This window comes from Zonotrichia leucophrys, chromosome 4, assembly GCF_028769735.1.
Source record: "Zonotrichia leucophrys gambelii isolate GWCS_2022_RI chromosome 4, RI_Zleu_2.0, whole genome shotgun sequence".
NCBI classification, from domain to species: Eukaryota; Metazoa; Chordata; class Aves; order Passeriformes; family Passerellidae; genus Zonotrichia; species Zonotrichia leucophrys.
Window position 1 is genome coordinate 37,835,786 of NC_088173.1, and position 22,478 is coordinate 37,858,263.

The following is a 22,478-nucleotide window of genomic DNA, read 5'->3' on the forward strand; positions in this document are numbered from 1 at the left end:
CATTCGAGCAGTATCTGTGTTCAATAGCTGTGGACAAGATGTGTTGTAATTTTATTATTTTTTTAAATCCCTCTCCCAGGCTGAAGCTTGATTGAATTTTAAAGATGTTTGCATTTTTTAGGGTGATGAGCATTTAAGCCTTTGTCTAGCAGGTAATGTAAATGAAAGAGCAGATCCACACTGCTATTACCTCTTTCCTCGGTACTGCAGATGTCTGAGCTGCTGCTGCTGCTGGTGAGTGCTACAGGAGGCTGCTCAGCTTCCCTTTGCAGGCTGCTCTATCCCCTGATTCTCCAGGAGATACCGTGGCTGTGGCTGCAGATTAGATTTTTCTCTCCCTCCCCCTGCGAGACCTCTGTGTGCTTTGACGTCATGTGTGCTCCTTTCAGTTGCCATAGCAGCCCCATTCCCCAAGCTCTCTGCCTGTCTCCTCTGGTAGGTTCCACAATGGTACAGCCAGCATCACGCTGCACAATGGTTTCCAGGCAGTGAAAGAGCGTGATTCAGCAAGCCACTCTTCCCCCCCTCCCCTTTTATTTCATTATTATCAGACATTTTGCCTCCCTTTTTTCTGTTCTCTTCTACCCTCTTCCCCAGGCTTTTATTCAGTTCTTTAAAGGAAAACGGTGATTTACCTTGAAACCAACTGCCCATCTTTTTTTTTTTTTTTTTTCTTTTTTTTTTTCTTTTCCTTTTTCCCCCCCCTCTCTATTGTTATAAATAGCCCATTTTTTTTCCTCGGCACTGTTTGGAATGTGATTTTAAAATACCACCTAAAGTCGCAGTTTGGGGAAAAGGTTTCTGGACGAGGAGAATAGCTGGCGAGCAAGGAATGGTAGGTGGCTGATGCTAATATTCTTTGACTAACTGCTTTCGCAGGGTGGGGTGATGAATATTGATTGCTGCTTCAGGAGGAAAAAAAAATATTAAAGCAGGGGAGAGGGGGAGAGAGAGAGGTTAATGAAGTGAACAGCTAAGTGAAGCAAGGAGGCTGCACCTGTCCATTTTGTGGCCGGAGGAGCATCATTTTCCTGTCTGTGCGGGTGGGTACCAGCGTTGGCGTTGGGCGCTGTGGGTGACAGTGCGAGTGGGGCAGGGGCACGCCGGGCACGGCACTGTGGTGCTGCTGCTTCACCAGCTGGCTCCTGTAAACACCGGGCTTTACTCTGCCTCATCGCCTCGAACCCTGCCCGTGGGCTTTGGGGGGAAGGAGGTGCCCTGGCTTGCGGCTCAGGAGGAAGATGAGGGTGTTGTGAGGGGTGTATGGTAATCCATCCATAAACAGCTGTGGAAAATTTCAATGTGGAAAAATAAAGAGAGGACAGGGTGCTGGAAGATTCAGAGGACAGAAGTCTTGGCCTTTTGCGGAGTGATTGAATGCCAAAAAAAAAAAAGTGTGTATGTGGAAATGTTTGACAGACCTTGTTGGATGTGGGGGTGGGGGTTGTTTTTAAGAAAGTAGCCTTTAATCATCACTCTTCCACATTACTTGGATTCAAGTGAACAACTCAGCCCACTGGGTTTAACAGAACCACAGAGCTTTCAGGAGAAGTGTTTACAGCAAGCTATGGGCCAGTTATTTTGCAAAAGAGAATTAACAATCTGTAGATGCTGCAGTGAAATCAATGTTGCTTTGCAGGGAGATCCTCTGGCAGAAAAAGCCACTGCTACAGGATGAAATGTTGGTTTTGTTTTTTAGAGCAGAGTGACATTATTAGAAATAATAGAAATTTGCCTTGGATAGTTAAGTGTTACAGCATTGTTTAGTAAGCAGGCTGTGCTCCCAGTGAACCATGATGGGCATGTTTCACAGCATTCGTGTGCTGGGGGATTGTCAGCTTGTTTACATGGGCTCCTTTTGCTGCAGAGCTTCCTGATATCTCAGTGCAACTTTCCCCTCCTCTGATATGTTCACTGTAAGTTTTATCAGAGACTTCTACAGGGGCAAACCGACACTATGTGGAAATACAAATTTTGAGGGAAATTATGGCACAGAGTAGAAATGTATTGGGAGGAACATGCAAATAAGTATATTGTAACTAATCAGGGGAGTCTGAAATCAGCTTGATGGAGGACACAGAGGTTGTCCTGCAAGCCCAGCTTTAGCAAAAGAGAAGGGTAAAGACAGACCAGGCTGGTGCAGGTATGGCACAGGGATGTTTGTCTTTTCCCATGTGTAACCTATCTTCATTCCCCATGCCTTGGGGAAAATGGGGTGCACCAAACCCCCGCTATTTCCACCTTCTTGCAGTACAATGCTGTGTAATCACTGGTCAGGAGCACTGGAGCAATATTTTTTTCTGTGGTCCTCTGGCTGTCTGCTCTCTTCCTGCTAGGAATGGTGGCACAGGAATACCCTTTCAGCTGCTCAGCTAATGACTTTGTCTTACAGGGATGCGGATGTGAACGACAAAGGTGATTTGACCTCAGCCATTAAACAATATTCTTTTTCCCTGACTCTCAATAAACTGCAGTCTTGCTCATAGCTCTCTCCTGCTGTTTCAGAGTATGTGTAATTTTTCAGGGTCCTGTTGTAATTATGGTGTTCTTGAGGAGGGTTAAGATTACAAGGATGTTCCTAAATAGGATAAGGACAGAAATCACTTACCATGAAAAATAAGTTAACTTAGCTGCCTGTCTGCCTCCTTGGAAAATGTCCTTCTCATTGTTAAAAAGCTCCTTCAGTGCACACACAGATTTCTATGAGCAGATGACAGGGATGAGTGTTTTCTTGTAGGTTTGGGGTTTTTTCCCTGCTGTCAGCGGCTGGCATGTTTGCAGCTGTTTTTTAGTGATTTAACAGTACTGGATCAATACACCTTCAAACAGTGTTACAGTACCAAATCTGGCTTGGGAAAGCAAAGAGAGAGTTATCAAAATTTCACTGCCATGGTATTGGAGAAGGTCATAAAGTTCATTGTAGTTTACAGTTCATTGCAAAATTCATCCAATTTAAAGGAGGGCTAAAGCAGGCCCAAAGGAGGGTGATTTTAGCATTGCTTTTGCAGACAGCATCATAATTTTCTTAAGACCTGGAAGAGAGAAAAGCTGCATTTAGGGAAAGGCCTCCAGCTTTAAAACTGGCAATCTCTTAAACTGTTGTTCAGTAGATACTACCCAGTTCCTTGCACAATTCCAAATTACAAAAAATATCACTGGCTTGTTGGTAAATTTTCAAATCCTAGTAAATTTTTGGGTTTTTTGTCATTTTTGGGGGTTTTGTCACAAGCATTCCATACTCATAGCCTCTCCCATTCCAGTGATTACATTTTGAGCTGACATTAATAGCAGTACTAGAAATTATGTTCTGAAAGCCTAGTGATTGCAGAATCATCATACTTGCTGCTCTGTTATGTCATCAGGAGTAAAGGAGAGAGTCTTCATTGAACCTACAATACTGAATATGTATATATTATATATAATATATATACGGATATATATGCACACACTAATATATATACTATATTAAATATATATGTATACTGAATATATAACATATATATATTCAATATATATATATATATTATATATATATTCAGTGTATGTGTGTGTATACTCCTTTTCTATGATTCTTGGACACTTACCGTTTTGAAGGCTACTTGCAAGGAAAATGAACCCTCATGAAAGGACCACCAGTGATTAAAGTAGAAATCAAAGGCAGTAGAGGAGATGGGATGGAATTTCCTGGTCCCCTCTCCACTGTTTATGAAAGTCACGCAGTTCTTCTTGAGCTGCTCTACTGTGTTTTAGCCTGATAGCTGTAGCTTTGTTAGCAAGCTTCAGAGTCAATCTTGGCTAGCTGTTAGAAGAGAAAGGCAGGGAATTCAAATCCCAAAATGTTCCAGTCTTAATGTTTTTTTAAACAGTGAGATTTCGGGTAGAAGTTTCAGTGTGTGAACTCACTAGTGATGGTGGCATGTTCTCGGGTTCATTTCTACACAAAGGATGTGAATTCATGAGCTTTAGTGTACCCTAGGATCTTCCTGACTATGCCTGGAGCACAAGGCAGTGTCTTTTTACATCAAGGAAAAGGAAAAGCCACTGTTGTGTTTTCAGGCAGGTTCTGGGCTTTTCTCCCATCCAAGAGCAGACCATGTTGATGACCCTGTGAGTGCAGCCCTTGCTCACATCACAGCAGTGACATGGGAAATCTGGCATGTGTTAGGACCTGATCTAACACCCATCTTTGAGTCTGTTGGACGCTCTCAGGACTTTTGTGAGGTAATCATCAGTAAAAGTTGGAGAAGGGACTTCCAGTCAATAGCTGCTTCGCCAGGATTCTACACTAAGAGGTCAATAGGCCAGCAAATTAGGACCTGTAATTTGAGGGTGGGATTTCAGGAGCCTGAGTTGGGCTCTTTTTTGTTAAGGAGTTGTTTTCTCATGAGGATTTTTCATTTTCTGTTCTTAGTACAAAGTTTTAGTTCTCAGGTACTTGAAAGTATGTTAGGATACAGGTCAAACCTTATACTTAAAAGTTATCACTTCATTTTTTTCACTGGTTAGGTTCCAGAACACCGTGTTTGATTTTCACTTCTCTTATTCACTATCTTAATACCACAGCATTTGCTTTTTCCTGCAGTTCTTGAGGTTGTCTGTAGGTTTCTTGCCTGCATGTGCTTTGTCAGTTGAACTTTTTTGTCACATGCTTTGTTATTTGTTTTTAAGAGGATGCTTATTTGATAAACAGCATTAATTCACAGGCCTTTCCTGATGCCTATATATATATATATATATCCATATCACACAATTTTTCAAGTTGTTAATAATGTCACAAGTCAAATTTGATTTCCATCCCCTAGTATTGGTGGCAGGTGATTGTGTCCATATCTCAACTTGTTATAGGTAACGTTTCTGCTCTTCCTCATTTCAAATAAAAATTTCAAGATCTGGCCTGAGAAAGATAGAGAGTATAGAAACAAAAAGAATTATTTTAGATCAGTTTTATGTAGGTTTTTTTTTAGTGCCATCTGTTTCAATTTGAACAGTCTTGAACATGTGCTCTTGAGCACTAAGGCCTTGATTTTTTTTTCCTTTTTTTTTTTTTGCTGATGGGGGAATAACTGTGACACACTTCTCCCATTTAAACAGCACTTCATTCTGCATTTTTTCCTGTCTCCTGCCTTTCTTCTTTGAGTGGAAGAAAGGAAATTTATGGTACAGATACTGCCTGAATGGGATGCATTATGGTATTATCAGAGGAAAATCTAAATTCTTTGTTATATAATGTGCAGATATTGGTATTCCAGGTTAATTTAGTTTTCTGAAAACTTCTGTGTCAATCAGACTTGAGAAATAAACCCCAAATATTTCTTTCTCTTTTTTTGTGCTTAGGGCTAGTATTAGAAACCTGTACCAACAGCAGGCCAGACTCAAATATCAGCTATGGCAACCCATGCATGAAGTTGATGCCTTTGAACTATTTCCTATAGATGACACATAGCACATGCTGTGGTGAGTCAACAATGTATTATCTTATTAAATCATACTTCTTGGCAAAAAAAAAAAAAAAAAAAGCCAAAAGATGCTTAATGCAGAAGTGCGTGCTGATTTTTTTTTCCTTTTTTGTTTTTTTCTTTTTGGAGGGGGGAGGCAGGGAAATTTGAAGTTACAACTTGTAGTAATTTTTAGTACACATTAACATAACGCTGTCATCTTATAATGAGTTTTCCAAGTGTATAATTTCTGCATTGCACAGTTATCAGATGGAGCACATTCAGAATGTGGTTTCAGAGGAAGTGTTAATATAGCAAAATAATTTTAAAAAAGACCCTACACATTCTGAGCACTATTTAAAATGGCAAAATCTGTTTCACTACCACAAAATCCACAATTTTGGACTGATTTTTGTAACTAATGTTTTTCATCTCTTAGATTTGGTGTGGGGGGAGAGGAAAGGTTGTTTTTGTTTCTCTTTGAGATGAATGAAGAAGTCTGAGGAGAGTCATCACAGACTTTTTTTGTCATATATCTCTTTATTCTTGGACAGGAAAATAGTGAGAACAATGATGAATATCAAATAGTCTTTTTAAAAATACTTTGTAGCTTTAACTGTTTTAAGTCTGCTAATAATTTCAATGCATATTTCATACATAAAAAGTCATTTTGGTTCTGATAGTTTCTTTAGGATGGTTTTGGTGTACCTTTGGGAGACGAGGAATTGTTTTCAGATTTCTCATGTAATCTCAATAGAGTTGATGTCAAAAACTGCATGGGTTACTCCAGTAAGGTCCAGCTCCAAGTCACTGAAATGTTTCTGTAGGGAGATAGAACTCTTACTTGTACATGTGGCCCGTAGGGTGATGAAATGACCCACCAAGGGTGATGGATTGAATGCTCTGGTGACACTTTCAGCCTTGATGAAGCTGATGAAAAAGATTTAAAGAGGTGTCAGTTAAATGTATCTGACTGCTTTGAAGTGAGATGAGTAGCAGAAAGCAGTGCCTGCTAGAGTGCCACTCACAGAATTTGCGTTCTGGTGGAAGATAGAGTGTTTCCCAAGGGGAGAAGCCGTACCCTGGACATGGACAGTGCTTTGTGGCATGAGGAGTCACAGTCTGGATGCTCTCATCCTTGACTGATGGACATCCAATGGAAGCAGTACATTTATGTAGAAATTAATAACCTCTCTTTTTTACTGCTATGATATTTTTAACTTCTTATGGCTTTTAGGGCCCATTGTCCTGAGGTAATTCTGGTTAACAAGAAAGCCTTCATCTTGGCTTAATGTCTGGGCTTTAGAAACTGTAATACTGAGCCTTTTGCATATGAATGGGTCTGGGTGACTTTTGCATTTACAATAAAGCCTGAAACCATATTTTTTACAAAAATTAATATTATTTTGTTTTAATTCTGTGTTTAGGAGCATTCAGATAACCTGCTAGTTGTAGATACTAAGAACTTTAAATAAGCTGGCAACAGCAAAGGATATATGATTTCTGGTAGTTGATGGAGTGGTGCAAATAATGGATTTTGTTAACATGTCCATGATGAATGGTTGCTAAACAGATGTTGCATGAAATTTTTATGGTGTTTTGTACATGTTAATGCAATTAGCTGATAGTCATGGCAGCTCAGTTGCTCTCACCATTAAGATTATTAAATTGCTGTGTAAGTAGAAAAATAATTCTTAAGAAGCTGGCTGATGTTAATTCCCACTCCTGGTGATTTTGCATTTAGTAGTATATGTAGTGCTAATTTTGGAACACATTGATACTGCTGTCTACAAGCAGTATGACTTGGTCATTTGTCCCCCAGGTCACCAAGATGTCTTTATCTCAATGTTGCAGCTATTGATATCTGCTGTGTGGTATTTCAGGCATTTACCAATGGCTCTGTTCAGGTTACTTTCTGAGTTCAGTGCACATCTAAGTCACCTCCCCCAGCTCTGTTCTTCCCAATTTAGATTTTAGGGTGGGTAATCAGTGCAAATACCAGGTTTTCAGAATCAGCATATGAAATGTGTCAAAAGAACTCAGAGATGTCATAGGGAGAGAGTTGCTTGAGAAGTTTCCTCTCAGATGACACAGCATTAATAGGCAAAATTAGTTAAATATGCTTAACAGAAATTAAAGACTGTAAAGTAGTGTTGTGAGGCTACAAAAAACATCTGCAGGTATCTTCAGGCATTTAATACAACCCTTTAGCATGGATTTAAAGTTCTGTCTGTATAGGAATTAGGCATGCACTTCTGTAAAAGTGTGGGTAACAAATGCAGTTTGAAATCTGGGGTTTATGCTCTCTGTGCAGGCTCTCTCCAGTTAATACTGCTCATTAAGACAGCTTGATCATATAGCTTTATTTTGCATTCAGCAATATCTGTTGATGAAAACACAAGCTTTGCAACAGTAGAAATTGTATGTAAAATCAGAAACCACATACAAAAATTAGCATATAATTAGTGAAGTTGAATTAACTGCCAAAGTCTTTTTAAAAAGGTCGGGAAAAGAAGCATTTGGAGAACAAAAGTACCTATTAATATTCATCACAGAAAAGATCAAGCAAGGAAAAAACTTGGGATGTTCTGTTTACCAAAAAAACTGATGTTTGTGCCGTGGGCAATAGGTGTTTTTTACAGCTGAGTTCGTAATTTTATAAGAAACCACGTGAGAGAAAGGTTTTGCTACATCTATGCAGAGAAGCAAAGTGCCTGGGATAAAGGAATTTGAGGGGTTTTTTTTAAGTGCTCGAAAAAAACCATTTGAGGATCTATTTTGTAGTGTCTTGGCTTGGTAGCTTGCTATGACTACAGTGACATGATTTTTTGGAATTTGTGTTGGTTCCTCTAATGTTTCTCACAGGTGTTAAGTGCATGAGGAAAAATCAGAGGAACCCAGAGGAAAAGTGTTCAGAGGAACACTTTCTCTGAGACACTTGTGTTCTGCTCCTCTGTCTAACAGGAAAACCATGTTTATATTAAATATGCTGCATATGATAAATGTAAAAACTTACTACCTGTTACTGATGATGGCCATGTAATGTGCAACACATTTCCCCTTGGAGGATCTTGCCTGAGCCTATTTCCAGAAGCTATTTGTCATGTGATCAGCTGCATGCAAGCAAAGGTTTTCCAGAGGTGAGCTCTAACACTCAACACTTGAGCTGCTCACCTTCTCTACTTTTCAAGGGGGCTGAATTTTTTCCAGCAAGTGCTAGGATCTTCACTTAGGACTATAGACTTCACTTTGGATTATAGAACCACTTGATCACCTCTTATTTCAATAAAGCTCGCTGGACATGCTCATAAAGGGAATTTTCCTGCCTTTTTTGTTTGGTTTTTTTTTTTTTTTTTTGTTGGTTATCTTTTTTTCCTTTATGTGGATTTTGGTTTTGTGTCCTCAGGTTATTGTTTTGCAGAGTATTTTCACTGCCCTTTAAACTCAGATCATGTCATGTGGGGTTTATACTAGTAGCTCTTATTCTGATTCCTATCCCTTCTCCCTCCATCTTTGATTTATCTTTAGTTATTCCTACAGCCCCTAAGATTAGTATTTTAATTAAATTACATTGAAATATAGCATTGTCTATTTATGCAGTATTTGAGGTTATTTAATGCTCTGGGCTAAGTATCACATACATGTGAGAAACTATGAGCTTTCCTTTAGCAAAATGTAGGCTTTTTGTTTATATTACTGAAAAAAATTGAAGCTTGAGTATGTGAAAGAGTGATGCTTCAAAAATGCACAGCCCTCCCACCAAGATTATTCCCTAGTGGCATATTGGAATTTTGAGATCATATAACATGAGTCTAAGATGTTTGGGACAGATAGTCTTAAAAAAATATTTTTTATTTATTTGGAAAATGAATATTTGCTACATTTCTAATGCTTGTAAAGACACAGGCATACCATATGCTGTATCTATGTCTGTATTCCCCCAGTAGTTGAACTGGCCCAGCAGAGGTCAAGTTATTTGCACATTTAAAAAGTGAAAATAAAATTTATCAAAAAAATTCAAGTACCTGGCGTCTGTTTGAGGGATCTCTAGTTTGGTTTTGCTCTGGAATACTGCTGGACCAAATGCTTTTATTCTGCCTCATGTCAGTCTCAGCTTACTGAAAAGGAGTGAGCTTAATTTATGAGCTTAATGCTTTCCTGTGTCAGGCGTGACCTGTGAATATATTCCATGAAATATTTGTGTCTGCTGTATTTTTTGAGTTCCTGGTGGAAAAAATAGCTCTGAACAACCTGCCAGGCTAGTTCAGTATTTGGCAGGCTCCTCTTCCAACCTTATGGAGAATATCCAGGACTATTGCTGTGGAATATGGGAGTAGAATGTCAGACAAATATCTTCTGAACCTTTGAGTAGTTTTCCAGCGTGATTCTTGTGAGCTGTGTTAAAATAATTTTAATAGCCTGCAGAAGAATAAATGGAAATGCCAAATCAATAGCAAAAAACACCCAGAATGGTGCCAGCAGAAAGGTGGAAAAGAGACCAAGACAGCAGTAAATTCAGCTCTGCTAATGGGCAAGGCATGCAAACCCCTTTTTTATAAAGTGGTGGGAAGTATTTTGTGACCACAGGGAGAAAGGTTTTGCCTGCTTCCTCTCCAAGGCGTGTCAGTGTGCTGTGTCTGTGCCTATTGCTTTGTGGCCTGTCCTTGTCACAAGTGCCTTCCCTTCCCACAGTTTGTCAGCAGGAGCAGAAGCCTGGATATACCATGCAGTACTGCCAGCTTTTCCTCTGCTCCTGTGTGTGCTGGAAGGGCTGGGGAGCCCTGGCTGTGGGTGAAGGGTGTTGCTCTTGCAGGGAGGAGCACCCACAGTGCTGGCAGCATTGGCTGCTGCATCCCTGCACAAGGATTTAGGGGACGTTGCCTCAAGGCTGCAGTGTGCCAGCTGCTGCACAGGCATTAGGTGAGCAGCTTTAAGCTCCTGGGCAGTCATTTCCCAGCTCTAAAAGGGAATGAAAGAAGCCAAAGGTGTGGAGGGGGTTATCAGTGCAATGCAGCAAGTATGACATTAATGTCATGTTCCTTCTCTCTTAACTATCATTGCTGGGATGGAGAGTGGCAGACAGATGAAAGCACAAAGGAAAAATGTATGGTGCAAGATTGTCCAGAAGAGTGAGGTTATCCAGAGGTCGTTCCAACTCGTACATCCACAGCCTCATGTACAGCACTTGGTATCCTTCCTGCATTGGATGCAGACTGAAGGTTGGCAGGAGGAGAGGGAACACTGCAGGCACGGTGCAGTACTTGTGCATTCCTAATGTGTTCAAATCCCAGGTAGAATTAATAGGAGCAATTCACCAGTGAGGAGTTTGAGGAGATGTAATTATTAAATAGGAATTCCTGGGCTGTTGGATGTTGAATAGCTCTAGATTAGTTTTATAAAAATCGGAGTTCCTGAGGCTTACAGTCTTTAATCACTTTAAAGAAGAGTAAGAATATAAGAACAGCCAGTAGTCTCACAGGAAAAATCGATCTAGAAAAGGCTTCTGTCCTCAGTGGCCATTAGCTAAATATTTGGAGAAGAAAAGTGAGAACAAGATAAGGAATTACTAATGGTTTTCTTGTTGTGTCCTCCTGTATTCTGGCAGTCTGACTTTTTTCAGACCTAATAATTTTTTCTTTGTCTTAAAAATTCTCTTTTCTAATCCACCATTTTCTGCCAAGTATGTGTTCTGTAAGATCTTTTCTCGATATTTAATATGATGATCAAGTTCTGGTTGCATTGAAAATTCTGGGATTTTATTTGTTTTAAAAAGGGATATTTAGCATACATATTACCCCTATTCTGGGGAAAAAAATTCTTGCGTGAACCCACTGTAAAAATGCAGGGGCCTTAGAAGTACTGTAAATTTATAAAAGTACTCTAATAAGATGTTCTGTTCCTAACAGATATGAAATCATGGCTAAAGTAATATTTAAACAGAAGGCTGTGGAGTAATTTATTTTGTGTGTAGCTATGTGCTTGCATGGTTACTATCCCAAGCTGCTTTATCTAGACCAGTGCAGCAGGTAGAGTAATACAATGGTTTGGTTTGAAGGCACTTTGGAAGGCAGGGCCTTCTTTCTGGGATTAACTGGGGTTACAGAGTATTTCTGATTTGCTTCCTGACTGCCTTTGTTAAAAATCCAACTGCAGGTAGGTATCCAGATAGTGGGGCTGCTTTCCTTGGAGCAGGTGTCAGTGCTCTCCATTCTGGCCTGGCAGCACTGCCTGAAATGAGCCATGAATGGGAGGATTTTCTTGATTCATAGGCTGTTAGGATTGAAATAGAGCACTCAAGAGAAGGCAGGGTGGAAATAATTACCCTGTGCTTCACAGAGTGGATATGATGGTTTTTCTTGGTCACACATCAGAACCAGGTAAAATAATGACCTAAAGACAGGTATCCAAATGTTCCTGTCCCTGTATTCTCAATGCAGTTGTTTCTCTGAGCATAAGTGGTTACTGCTATGTCTGTGTATCGTAATTTTTAACTTCACTACTTCATACCTAGTTCAAATCAGTATGAACACTATATATGTGATTCACCACCAAAAATTCAGAGACAGTGTTTAAAAATTGACTCCAACTCTTATAACAGAGACTTGAAGGGCAAATCAAAAAGGAAATTGCATTTTAATGCTGGTTTTCTCGAAACATAAAATTCTCTCTGAGATAATCCTGAAAAAGATATGCATAGCTTAATTGTGAATCATAATACTACTTAAATGTCTGCATGAATTTTCTGTTAGATTTCAGTCATCAGTGCGTAGATAAATGTTTTTGTGGCATATTATGAATGCTTGATTTGCTGCTGTACTTAAAATTAATTTTTTTAATCTGCCAAGCTGTGCAAAGAGGATCCCGTGGATGTTTTCCATGACACAACATTATCAAAAAAATACCCACATGGTTTTACAAACAGCAATGATCTACAAACCCTTTCATAAAGTGTTTTGAAGGTGATATATTGAAACCTCAATGTCACAAACCAGTAGTGCAATTTTCTGGTTTTCCTGTAAGAATTTGGGAAAAATAAAGACAAGGATATCTGCTTGGTTTTGGCTTCTTTGGGTAGATGTGGCACTTGTTGGTTGAGGTTCCATGTGTGGCTCTGTACCCAGAGCATGAAGCTCAAACTGTCACATGGGAAGAAGCAATGTTGTCAGAACTGAAGTATTCAAAAGCCTGCAGTGAAACCCTCAGGCTTTGAACTGGTTTATTTTGATTTTGTGAGCTTGTGGGCCACCTTCACATCTCATTGTTAAGGTTTACTCTGAAAATCAAAGATGTAAAACCATGCAGAACTTGGTGGGGTCATGGAAACAATATGAAGGTTGATTCTGGTGGAGGTAGACGCTGCTTTAACAGGCTGAAGGCAATGGGGGCAGTTTTTAAAACAACAAAAAGTATTACACATAAAATTACTCCCTAGAGACCCTAAATCAAACTGTAGCCCCTTTTATGTTACAATGATTTTTATTGGGTTCTAAGTATAAAAGAGAGGACAACATTTAATGTATTCTAAGTATTCTGTCAGGATTTGACTGCCAGCAACAGAATACAGTGTAATGGTGATTACTAAATTAATTTGACCTCTGACCTCACACCTGGAAATATTGCAAGGAAACTTTGTACTGCTCAGTGATCTAATTTTAATCATCTGCAAGCACACATCAGTTCAGTTAGCAGGCCTGCTCCTCTCTGGGGAGATTTCACCTGGAGTGCTGTACACAGCTCGTGATGGACGTGGGCCTGTCAGGGCAGGCCCAAAGAGGGGCCAAAAAGATGATCAGAAGGCTGGAGCACTTCTGCTCTGAGGAAAGGCTGAGATACTGGTGCTTCAGCCTGGAGAAAGAAAGCTCCGAGGGAAGAACCTTCCAGCACTGAAAAGGGACTTCTAGGAAAGTTGTGGGGGCTTTATAGTGGGGGCAACAGGACAAGGGGTAATGGGTTTCAGCTGAAGGAGGGTCACTTTAGGGCAGATACTGAAACAGATTGTCTAGAGGTGATAGAGGCCCTATCCCTGCAAACATTCAGGATCACTCTGGATGGGGTCTGAGCAACCTGGTCTGGTTGAAGATGTCCTTGCTCATTGCAGGGGACTGGACTGGATGACCTTTCGAAGGCCCCTTCCAATCAAAAAGAAAGAAAATAAAAGCTTGCTCAGTAGATAAACCAATAGCCCTGCAGTGGCCTGATGGCTGTGCTCATTGAGCAGCCTGTCCTAGCCCTGCACACTCCTCCCTTCCCCACTGATACCTCATACAGACTTTGGGGTCACGAAGCCTCAGGTTTTCCCTACCCATCCTGCTGGATTACAAAGCCCAATTGCTTTGATCTTGTGATGTGAGCTACTTCTGTCCCACCACCTACTCCATTTCTTGCTGCTCTAGATAAACACTGCTTCTTTTTTGCTTTGCAGTTTAGGCACTGTGTTAAAATACATGTCATCTTCACAACTAACATGGTTCTCTACATGCTGGATTTTTCTGCAGAGGTCAGCAGAACTCTGGTTTGGATTTCATTCAGAACATTTGGAGGGATGTAAAGAAGGAAGCTTGCTCTTTTTATTTCATCCATTAGGATTGCCAGTATTTTACTTTAGAACCTGCTTGTCATAAAAACAGATTCCAGAATCAAGTTCTTCTTATTTCTATGCCTGACAGACAAAACCATTGTACCTCCTCTGTATCCACAACCTGTTTTTAGTTTTCTTTTCAGTGTCTAGTTTTCTTCAGTTGTGTTGCTTTGTAGTTGCATCTTTTGCAGTCTCTGTGTTAGAAACTGTCCTTGAGAAGGTTTAGTGGATGTTTCCCAAAATAGATGCTCAAAGTAGCACTGTATGGAATGCCCAGAAGAGCAACTGCATGGTTTTGGGCTGGATCTGGAGGCTGGTTTTGTTTCTAGTACAGCTCAGGGTGGTAAGTAAATGTGATATTCAAAATTTGAAAGAAGGTTACATGACGTCTTCAAAAGAATTCCATAAAAATTCAACTTTAAAAGAAAAATTCAGCCCAAACATATAGAGCAAGTTCAGACAAGCAAGTCTGTACCTGGAAAAGCTTGATTGTGATGAGACTGTTTATTGGCCATGCTGGAAAGGAAATAGATTTCCTTGTTTGGGATGTTCCTTTATTCAATCCGTAAATCCAGACCAGAAATCAGTGGCTGTTTGAGTTTTTTCACTGGGCACCTTTTCTTTGGATAGTGAAGAGGGAGAACAGACAGCAAAAAATCAGTGTACCTATGTTGTGCAGGATTTATCTTGCTGATTTTTTCCCCCTGTGTGAGGCACTTGCTTTTGACACTTCAAATTTATGTTATTTATTTTTGATCCTTATGTTCTAGTGCAGAGCTTCCACTTGGAGCTGAGAGTTGTCTGAGGGAGAGAGTGCTATGAAAGCCTTCTGTTTTTCTGTGAGAAGAGTTCCTGTCCTCCAGAAATTCTGTGTTGGAGCAATGAGCTGCAGTTTGGAAGGACTGTGTATCACTGCTCTGAAGGACAAGCATATGTAAAGATAACTGGCTCAGCAGCCAGATAGAGGCAGAACGAGGATAGATGCAGCAAAATAGAGGCAGAATGAGTTTTAAACAAAGGAAGACTTATGTTTAACTGTGTCATTATGTTGGATTTATATCTGTTACATCATTGCACTTAATGAGCACATGAGGAGCTTTGTGATGTTGAATATATCTCAACCCACGGAGAGCTTTTTTCACATGTTTATTTCACCTCCATCTGATATTGTTTACAGTAACTTTAATGAATATATAACTAGCCATAAACCCTAAAATGTTAATCTATATTCATGGTGAATAGTATTAGAGTATCTCTTGGTACATTTCATGGTTTCACATTAATAAAACTTTCTGCTTTTTATTACCGTGCAGGAAAATAAAGCATGGTGTCAAGAGAGATTTAAGCCACTATTCCATCTCCAATACTGTTATTCTGCAGATGGATAACACGAAATTCATGCAGAGAATCACTTTGTTCCTATAGTAAAAGGAAATATTTGGGCTCAAAGCTTCTGCTAGGCTAGTAAGTCATCAGAATAAATAAGATTTTCATTGTAGGTTTGGTATTATGAGTTTATGTAAAATATTGCTTTTTAGTAAGTGATGTATTCATTTTCATTCACTTAGGGTAAGGCCCAAAATACATCTGCCTGTTTATCAAAAAGAGCAGATGTTGCCATTAAATTGCTCAAATTTACCATCAGAAAATGGTATTATGCTTCTGTTTTGGCACTTAGGCTTTATACTCAGTTATTTTTTTCTACGTTCAATATCAGACATTTAGTGATGGCTTCCATATAACACATATAATGGTGATTGGGGGTGGAAACCTTCAATTCTGGGGTTTACTTCATTTTTTTTGGTAAGATATAAAATGCTGTAAATTTATGGAATACAAAGCTATTTCCTCAGGATGCAGAACTTGGCTCCTTTGTGCATGTGGTATTTTGTGCTATTTTCAGTGCTATAGAATTTTATGGCTTAATTGTCTAGCAAAGTGCATCATCAGCATTGCACATTTGCATTGGCATGCCAGTCTTGTTTTTTTAAATAAATAGAATATGTAGTAAATCATAACTGGCTTTTTCAGAATTAAAATTAGGTCAGTGGATGAATTGATTTGTCCTTGCATATGGTAAGTGTGTTTGTTTGCAGAGTACCATGCTTGCTGTTGAGATGTTTGTAACTGAAGGATTAAAAAACAAGGAGGAGAAAAAGTGAGGATGGTGCGGGACAAAGACAAAGGACAGCAACTTTGACTCCAAGTTGTTCTGGGAGCCCAGGTTTGGATGCTGTACGTGTCATCCTGCAGTATTTTTGCAGGAGACTGTCACACAGTCAGTGTGGGTTTGTTAAACATTCAATAAGTCCAGTTGACAAGTGTGCTATGCTTGCAGAACCTGCAGCCCAGAAATATGGAGGACAATGCAAAGGGTGTTTGCATAAGAGGGCAAAAAAAGCCTGCTGCTAATATGACATTAAGCCTTTGTCATTGAAGTTGGTTGGTTGGTAGGACAAGCAAGTGCCATGGGAAAAATCTGCCGAGGGAACAAGTGCAATTAGTTACCAGCATTTGAATTATTCATCCGAATTAGGACTTCAATCTGTTAATGAAGTTAAGAGTAGGAAAATACAAGCAAGTGTCTTACACTGGTGGTAGCTCCAGATTGGAAAAACTTTTGTCTTCAGCTAAGTTGTCTCAAAGATGGAAAGTTGTTTTTAAGGACACTATGGCTGCATGCAGGAGGGAAGATCCAGTAGAAAAAACCAGTAGAAAACCTTGTGGCTTTCTGAATTAATTGTGGCCGAAATGTCATTAAGGGGAGGAGACAAGGTACAGTCACAGAGAGAACCAGGTACATGCTAGTCCTTAAATGTGAGATTTCCCTGTATCTTCAGTAGCAGCAGTCTGCTGTAGCTCTGTGACATTGTTCGTGTTCTCTGGTCCATCAGAGGCCTGTCAGTACTGAGGCTTTACTCTTGCAATTGTTCTTATTTTCCCTTTGTCTAGAAGGTGTCAAATAGGCTGTTCTATCAGATAATTTTGGTGCATTTACTCTCTCAGTTCTCCATTTCCCCTCTCTCATCTTGTGCTTGGGGGGCTGTTGGGAGTGGCACGTGAGGTGATGCTCCAGGGGTGCTGCAGTGGGGAGGGAGCAGTGGTGGCACTGCTTCTTCCAGGCAAGGTCCAGCCACACATGGTGGCCACAGCTGACTGAAATCTCTTGGTTTTACTGACAGTGTTCTTACTGGCAGTTTTCAACTGAAATTCTGGAGAGCTGCTTCCTTTAAGACTTGTTTTTTTAACCTTACAGAATTTAATTTAGATTAAGTAGTCCTGTTGGTGATCAGTTCTGCTCAAATTGTGTTTGTTGATACAGACCTTTGGTTTGGGTCAATATTGGTCAACATTGGACAATATTGGATGTCTCTCTTCATCTCAAGTCTTGGCTTCCACTGGATATTCATTTTGGGGTCCTTTTTGTTTTGTTGGGGATTTCTTGTTGTCTTGCTTTGTTTTTTGTTGCTGTTTCACACAGCACCCTACCCACACACCCCTCCCCAGCATGAAATATCTTTTTCTTTTTGTGACTATGGAAAACTACCATTACATTCCCAGACACAGCAATTCTGGGCAGGGAGCAGTACATGCCCCCAGCTCTAGAGAAGCTTTTTTAAAGGCACTTCTTTTTAGCATCAAATACTTATCCTCTTTTTGAAAACTTTATGAGCAGTTCCTTATCTAAACAGATTTTTTTTTTTGTTTATTTGTCTCTTCTGGTGAGCCTCTGAAGTACAAATTGGTGACAGGGTTGGAGGAAATGGAGTGAGCTTATTTTCTTTCTGTTTATTGTCTGGAAATGATCCTGGAGTTCTGCCTTTATTTGTATACATTGTGTAAGTGTCAGAGTTTAAGCTTATAGAACACATTTGCAGAAGATTTGGGAGTGAAGTGATATTTGTTTTGACAAATGCGTTATGGCAGGTAAAAGCAAATTATTTTGCTCAATTCTTTCTGTACAACAATTGTGTAATCCTTAGTGTTATGTAGTTTTATGAGTCCTGAGTTGTCTTCTAAGCAAGCCATTTAAAGGATTTCATATTGTTGTTTGATTCAAGGAAGAGCTGTGCTCTCTAGGATTTGCAATTTTGTGAAAGAATCTTATTACAAATTTTATGCTATCTTGGTAACTTGGTGACTTGATCTTCCTAAAACCATAGAGTGGTTTGGGTTGGAAGGGACCTTACAGATCATCCACTTCCAAGCCTCCCTGCCGTGGGCAGGGACACCTTCCATTAGACCAGGCTGCTCAGGGGCCCCCTTCAGCCTGGGACTTCCAGGGATGGGGCATCCACAAATTCTGTGGGCAGCCTATGCCAGTGCCTCACCCTCGCAAGAAAGAATTTGTTCCTGATATCTAATCTAAACATACCTTCTTCAATTTAAGGCAATTTCCCCTTGTTCTGTCACTATACACCCATGTAAAAAGGTTGCATACTCCAGCTCCAAAGGGCTCCAACTTTCTTGTAGCCCCTTTAGGTACAGAATGCCCCTGGGAGCCTTCCCTTCTCCAGGCTGAAAATACCCAGCTCTCTTCCTGCCTTTGAACGAGAGGTAATTTAGCCAATTTTCCAGGTTAGAGATTGCACCAGTGACACTCATATGTGTAGTTTATTTTAGCAAACAGAATGGGTTTGTAGCAAGTCTATTTTTATTTTTTTTAATTTGGCTTCTAGTGATAGATCACCAAATATGTTACTAGGTATTGTTTCTTGATTGATTCGACACTAAATTTAATTTGCATGTTGCCTCTTCTTAGCTGCAATATGGAAAACAAATGTAGGGTTTAGAGAAGAGGGGATTAGTGATAGCAAGATGCATATAAAATCATCTCACACTGTTTTAAGAGTGAGCAATTGCTGGCTTGCAATTCAAAATTCATTTTTCTAATACGCTTATGTTAACAGTTTTATAATTAAGCTTCACTTAAAATTATAATAATAATTTCCTTTTCCATTCAAGCATAACAAAGCACTTAAACAAGCATTAATAAGCCTCATATCATCTTGGAAAAATAAGTATTATTGCCCCTATTTTATAGTTGGGTAAACATAATTGAGGGTAAGTGATTTAGAGTGAAGTGACAAATCCTGAAAAGGGCACCTCTGGATACCCTTTCAGCTCGGTGAACCTCAGTATTAAAGTGCAGATATCATGCTAGATCCTTGAGTATTGAGGCTTAGTAACAAAAACAACCTCAACAATGCTTAGTGTAGATGGAAAACTGTGTAAATAACGTGCATTGAGGTAGAAAATGTGGCTCTGAGATTCTGGTGGAAAACACAGGTCTGTGGTGCATCACCCTGGGCAAGAGTGGAGATCTCTGTGCTCTCTGCTGCTGTGGAGGTGAGGAGCCAGGAACACATCCTGGGGTGGGTGACCACAAAAGCAATCCATGAGCATCCTCTGAGCAAAGCATCGTGGTCAGTCTCTTATTTCACAGCTCACTTGTTCAAACATGAAGACCCTGAACCTTGGCTGGGTTATAGACTTTGATCATCCCTTGACAAAATGCCCAGCCCAGTCTGGATTTGAAGGACCTTGTGTGTTACTTCAGTTCTTTGAAGTTTGTCCAGTAGCTTCCAAGCAAAGACTTTATATGTAACCTCTTGACAATATGTGCAAACAGTCTAGGGACAGTTGCATGTTCACATAGGGAAAACTTTCCTTTCTTTTGGGAAGCTGACTGGTGGGAGATCGTCAAGGTGCATTTAATGAATAAAAAACCTAATAGAGTAAAATTAGACTGAATTAAAGCTGACGTTGCTACCACTTCCAGAAATATATCCTCACCTGTACCACAGCAGGAAATGCAGACTGACTAATTACAGATCCCTCAATGGAAGGCATGCCACAGCAGGCTAGGAATAGAAAACCTTCCTTCAGAAGAAGAAGAAAAAAAAATAGAAGCAAACCATCATAAATAGTGATGAGGCCACCTGGAAATTAAAAGCCCACCTTTTGGGGAGATGGAGACTTTCAGTATGGCCAAAGACTGCTGTTGGCTTCTAACTTAAATTACACTCTGGTGTTGCTTACTGATGTTTTTCAGAGATGTCCTCACTGTACTTATGTAACATGTGTCAAGTCCCCAAAACCAGAAGTTAATGCCATTTACATTGATCAACAGCTTACATCCATTACTGTGGTTGAAAAGGCCATATAACATATGTTGTGTATAACAATGCATATACATTGCTGTATAGCATGTAGACATCTGTCTATTGTAAATTCAGTATTACAAATTTATAGGCAAAACGTTTTGATATGACTGAAGAGTCTTTTTCTTTCTATTTCCTGAGAGGTAATTGAGATATGAGGACAGAAGGTGTTTCTGACAAGTATTTAACCTTGGTGCATGTTAGAAGTTCAAGTACTTACCATATCTAAGCAGTATTTGTCCCTAAATTAATTATTAAATAGACGTTACATTCATGAATATTGATACTTACCCACAGATTAAAGGGGCAGTGAGTCACTTGGCACCTGACTACTACAGAAGGAGCAAAAATTGAAGTAGTGCTGTCTCTTGGTTCATTTTTAGGAGTGAAAAACAATTATAAGGAAGTTTTATTTTCTAATAGGAAAGAATACAATTCTTTTGCTACCTTGTTGGTGTTAGTAGTAGACTAGAAGTAAACCAAGTCTGTCTCTAGGAGGTCTTATAAGGAACCAAATAAGCAATGTAATCAGGATCTTAGAGTCAAAATGGAAGAGAATAAGAATTTGGGGTACTCCTTTGTATTAGCCTGCAGTTAGTTTTGTTTAACCTTGGTTTGAGATGGAACAGCATTCATTGACTACTGAAAAAAAAAGTATTAATCTGCATTCTCTCATTTTTGGATGCTTTATTGTTACCATCAACAGCATTTCTGGATGCAGTATTACCCACAGGACTGAAAAAGAGAGAGCTCTTTACCAGGATAATTTGTATGCATAACTTTTAAGCAACTGAAGCATCCTAACTCATCTAACTTTAACAAGTTGAACGGTGTCTTAATCAGACTATCCTGGTACTTAAAGCACTAAGAACATAACTGCATTATGTTTGAATGCAGAAAACAGAATTGCAACCCAGCACAAGCAAAGTTTCCACAGGCAGAATTCAGTTTTGTCTCCAGGGTAAGTCTTTGACAACCTCCCACCAGCACAGTTGCATGTTCATCTTAGTTTTATTCAACCCCAGCAACACCAGGACTTTTGTTGGCTGAAACTGATGGACTTTCTCAGTGCCACTGCAGTTAGACCAAGAGTGAAATAAAAGGCATGAGGCTGAAACAGAGCTCTCATTATTAGGTACCAGACAGCTATAATCCCATCTGTGGAGATGTACAGCCAGCATCTGGGTCATGTGAAATGCTCCCTCCCTCCAACCAGAAGCCCTCTAATGATTATTCATGATTAATTTTAAAGCAAGCTCTGCAATATATTAAGTGAATGTATTCTCATATTTAGAATCCTTCCCACTGAACAGCATTTCAAGCAGCTATTATTATAACAGTCCTGACAACTCCCTGATTAATCCTCATCCGTGTGTGTCAGATATTATTAACACTTAACTAGTCAAAGCTCAATCTTTATTACTCCTTGAGCCTGCTTCTTCATCCAGAGCCTGAGTGGAGCTGTCACACGTGTCACCCTGTCAAGCCAGGATGCATGACCCCTTCCCACTTGTTAATTTGTTTACTGACATGTCTTGTGTAAAATGCTTCTCTAAAGATGGTGGTGGCAGTTCCAAGCACTGGTGCACATGTCAGTGGTGGTGGCTGCTGTCCTGTGGGGACAAATGGGTGTGCTGTAGGTATGGCACACAGCGCCAGCTGCTTCCCATGCACACTGCCCTGATGCTCAGTCTGCTGTGACTGCAGCACTGGGCGCCAGTGGTCACTGTGTGGGCACAGTTCTGGCCAGAGCAGGTGGCTTGGCTCAGATACTCCCAGGAATGTTTGTCCTGCCGTTCCTGGTCTGCTGTCATGTAGAGGTTGCTGCAGTGGGCAAGACAGGTTTCATCTGGCATGTTCTGCAACTGGATCTTCTGGAACAATCTTTACAATTTTGAGTTTAGAAGTGGCTTTGGATTCACTGGCTGGGTTCTGTCACTTAAGAGTAGGTGTCTCATGCATTTGTCTTCTTTCATTACAAACTGAATTTTACCTGGACTGACCTTAAAATTTTCTGCTTGGGCCTTTGCTGTCTCTGGCTTCAGTCTCTGCCTGAACTGATGCTCTTATGCTGTCATTAGCTATTATGTGCTGGCAACACCTTCAGGTTTTTTTGTGTTCATTAGCAAAAATACTTTGTCAGCTTATTCAATTTAATTCCCAGAAATAAGAAGAATGCAAAGCATTTTTCCCCTTCCTTCAAAGTATGTGCTTGAGACAGTTGATTTTCCGATCTGATTTGTCAGTATCTGTATGGATGACTAAGTATGTTCTCAGCACTGTGGCTGCATTGAATGTCTG

The 22,478-nt window shown here is 39.9% G+C and overlaps 1 protein-coding gene across 5 annotated transcripts in view; it reads left to right on the forward strand.

The window, feature by feature from the left end:
- The first annotated feature begins 421 nt into the window (after positions 1 to 421).
- The window catches only part of MAPK10 (mitogen-activated protein kinase 10), a 146,397-nt gene continuing 124,340 nt past the window's right edge, over positions 422 to 22,478 (forward strand). For 2 of the 5 annotated variants that reach the window (XM_064711183.1, XM_064711185.1), the window contains exons 1-2: positions 422 to 835; positions 5,335 to 5,454. In XM_064711183.1, the coding sequence (XP_064567253.1) occupies positions 5,447 to 5,454 (8 nt within the window). In that variant the 5' untranslated portion in view covers positions 422 to 835; positions 5,335 to 5,446. Of the gene's footprint in view, positions 836 to 951; positions 1,044 to 5,334; positions 5,455 to 22,478 lie in introns of those variants that run through there. The other 3 variants (XM_064711184.1, XM_064711186.1, XM_064711187.1) reach the window with 3 other exon arrangements.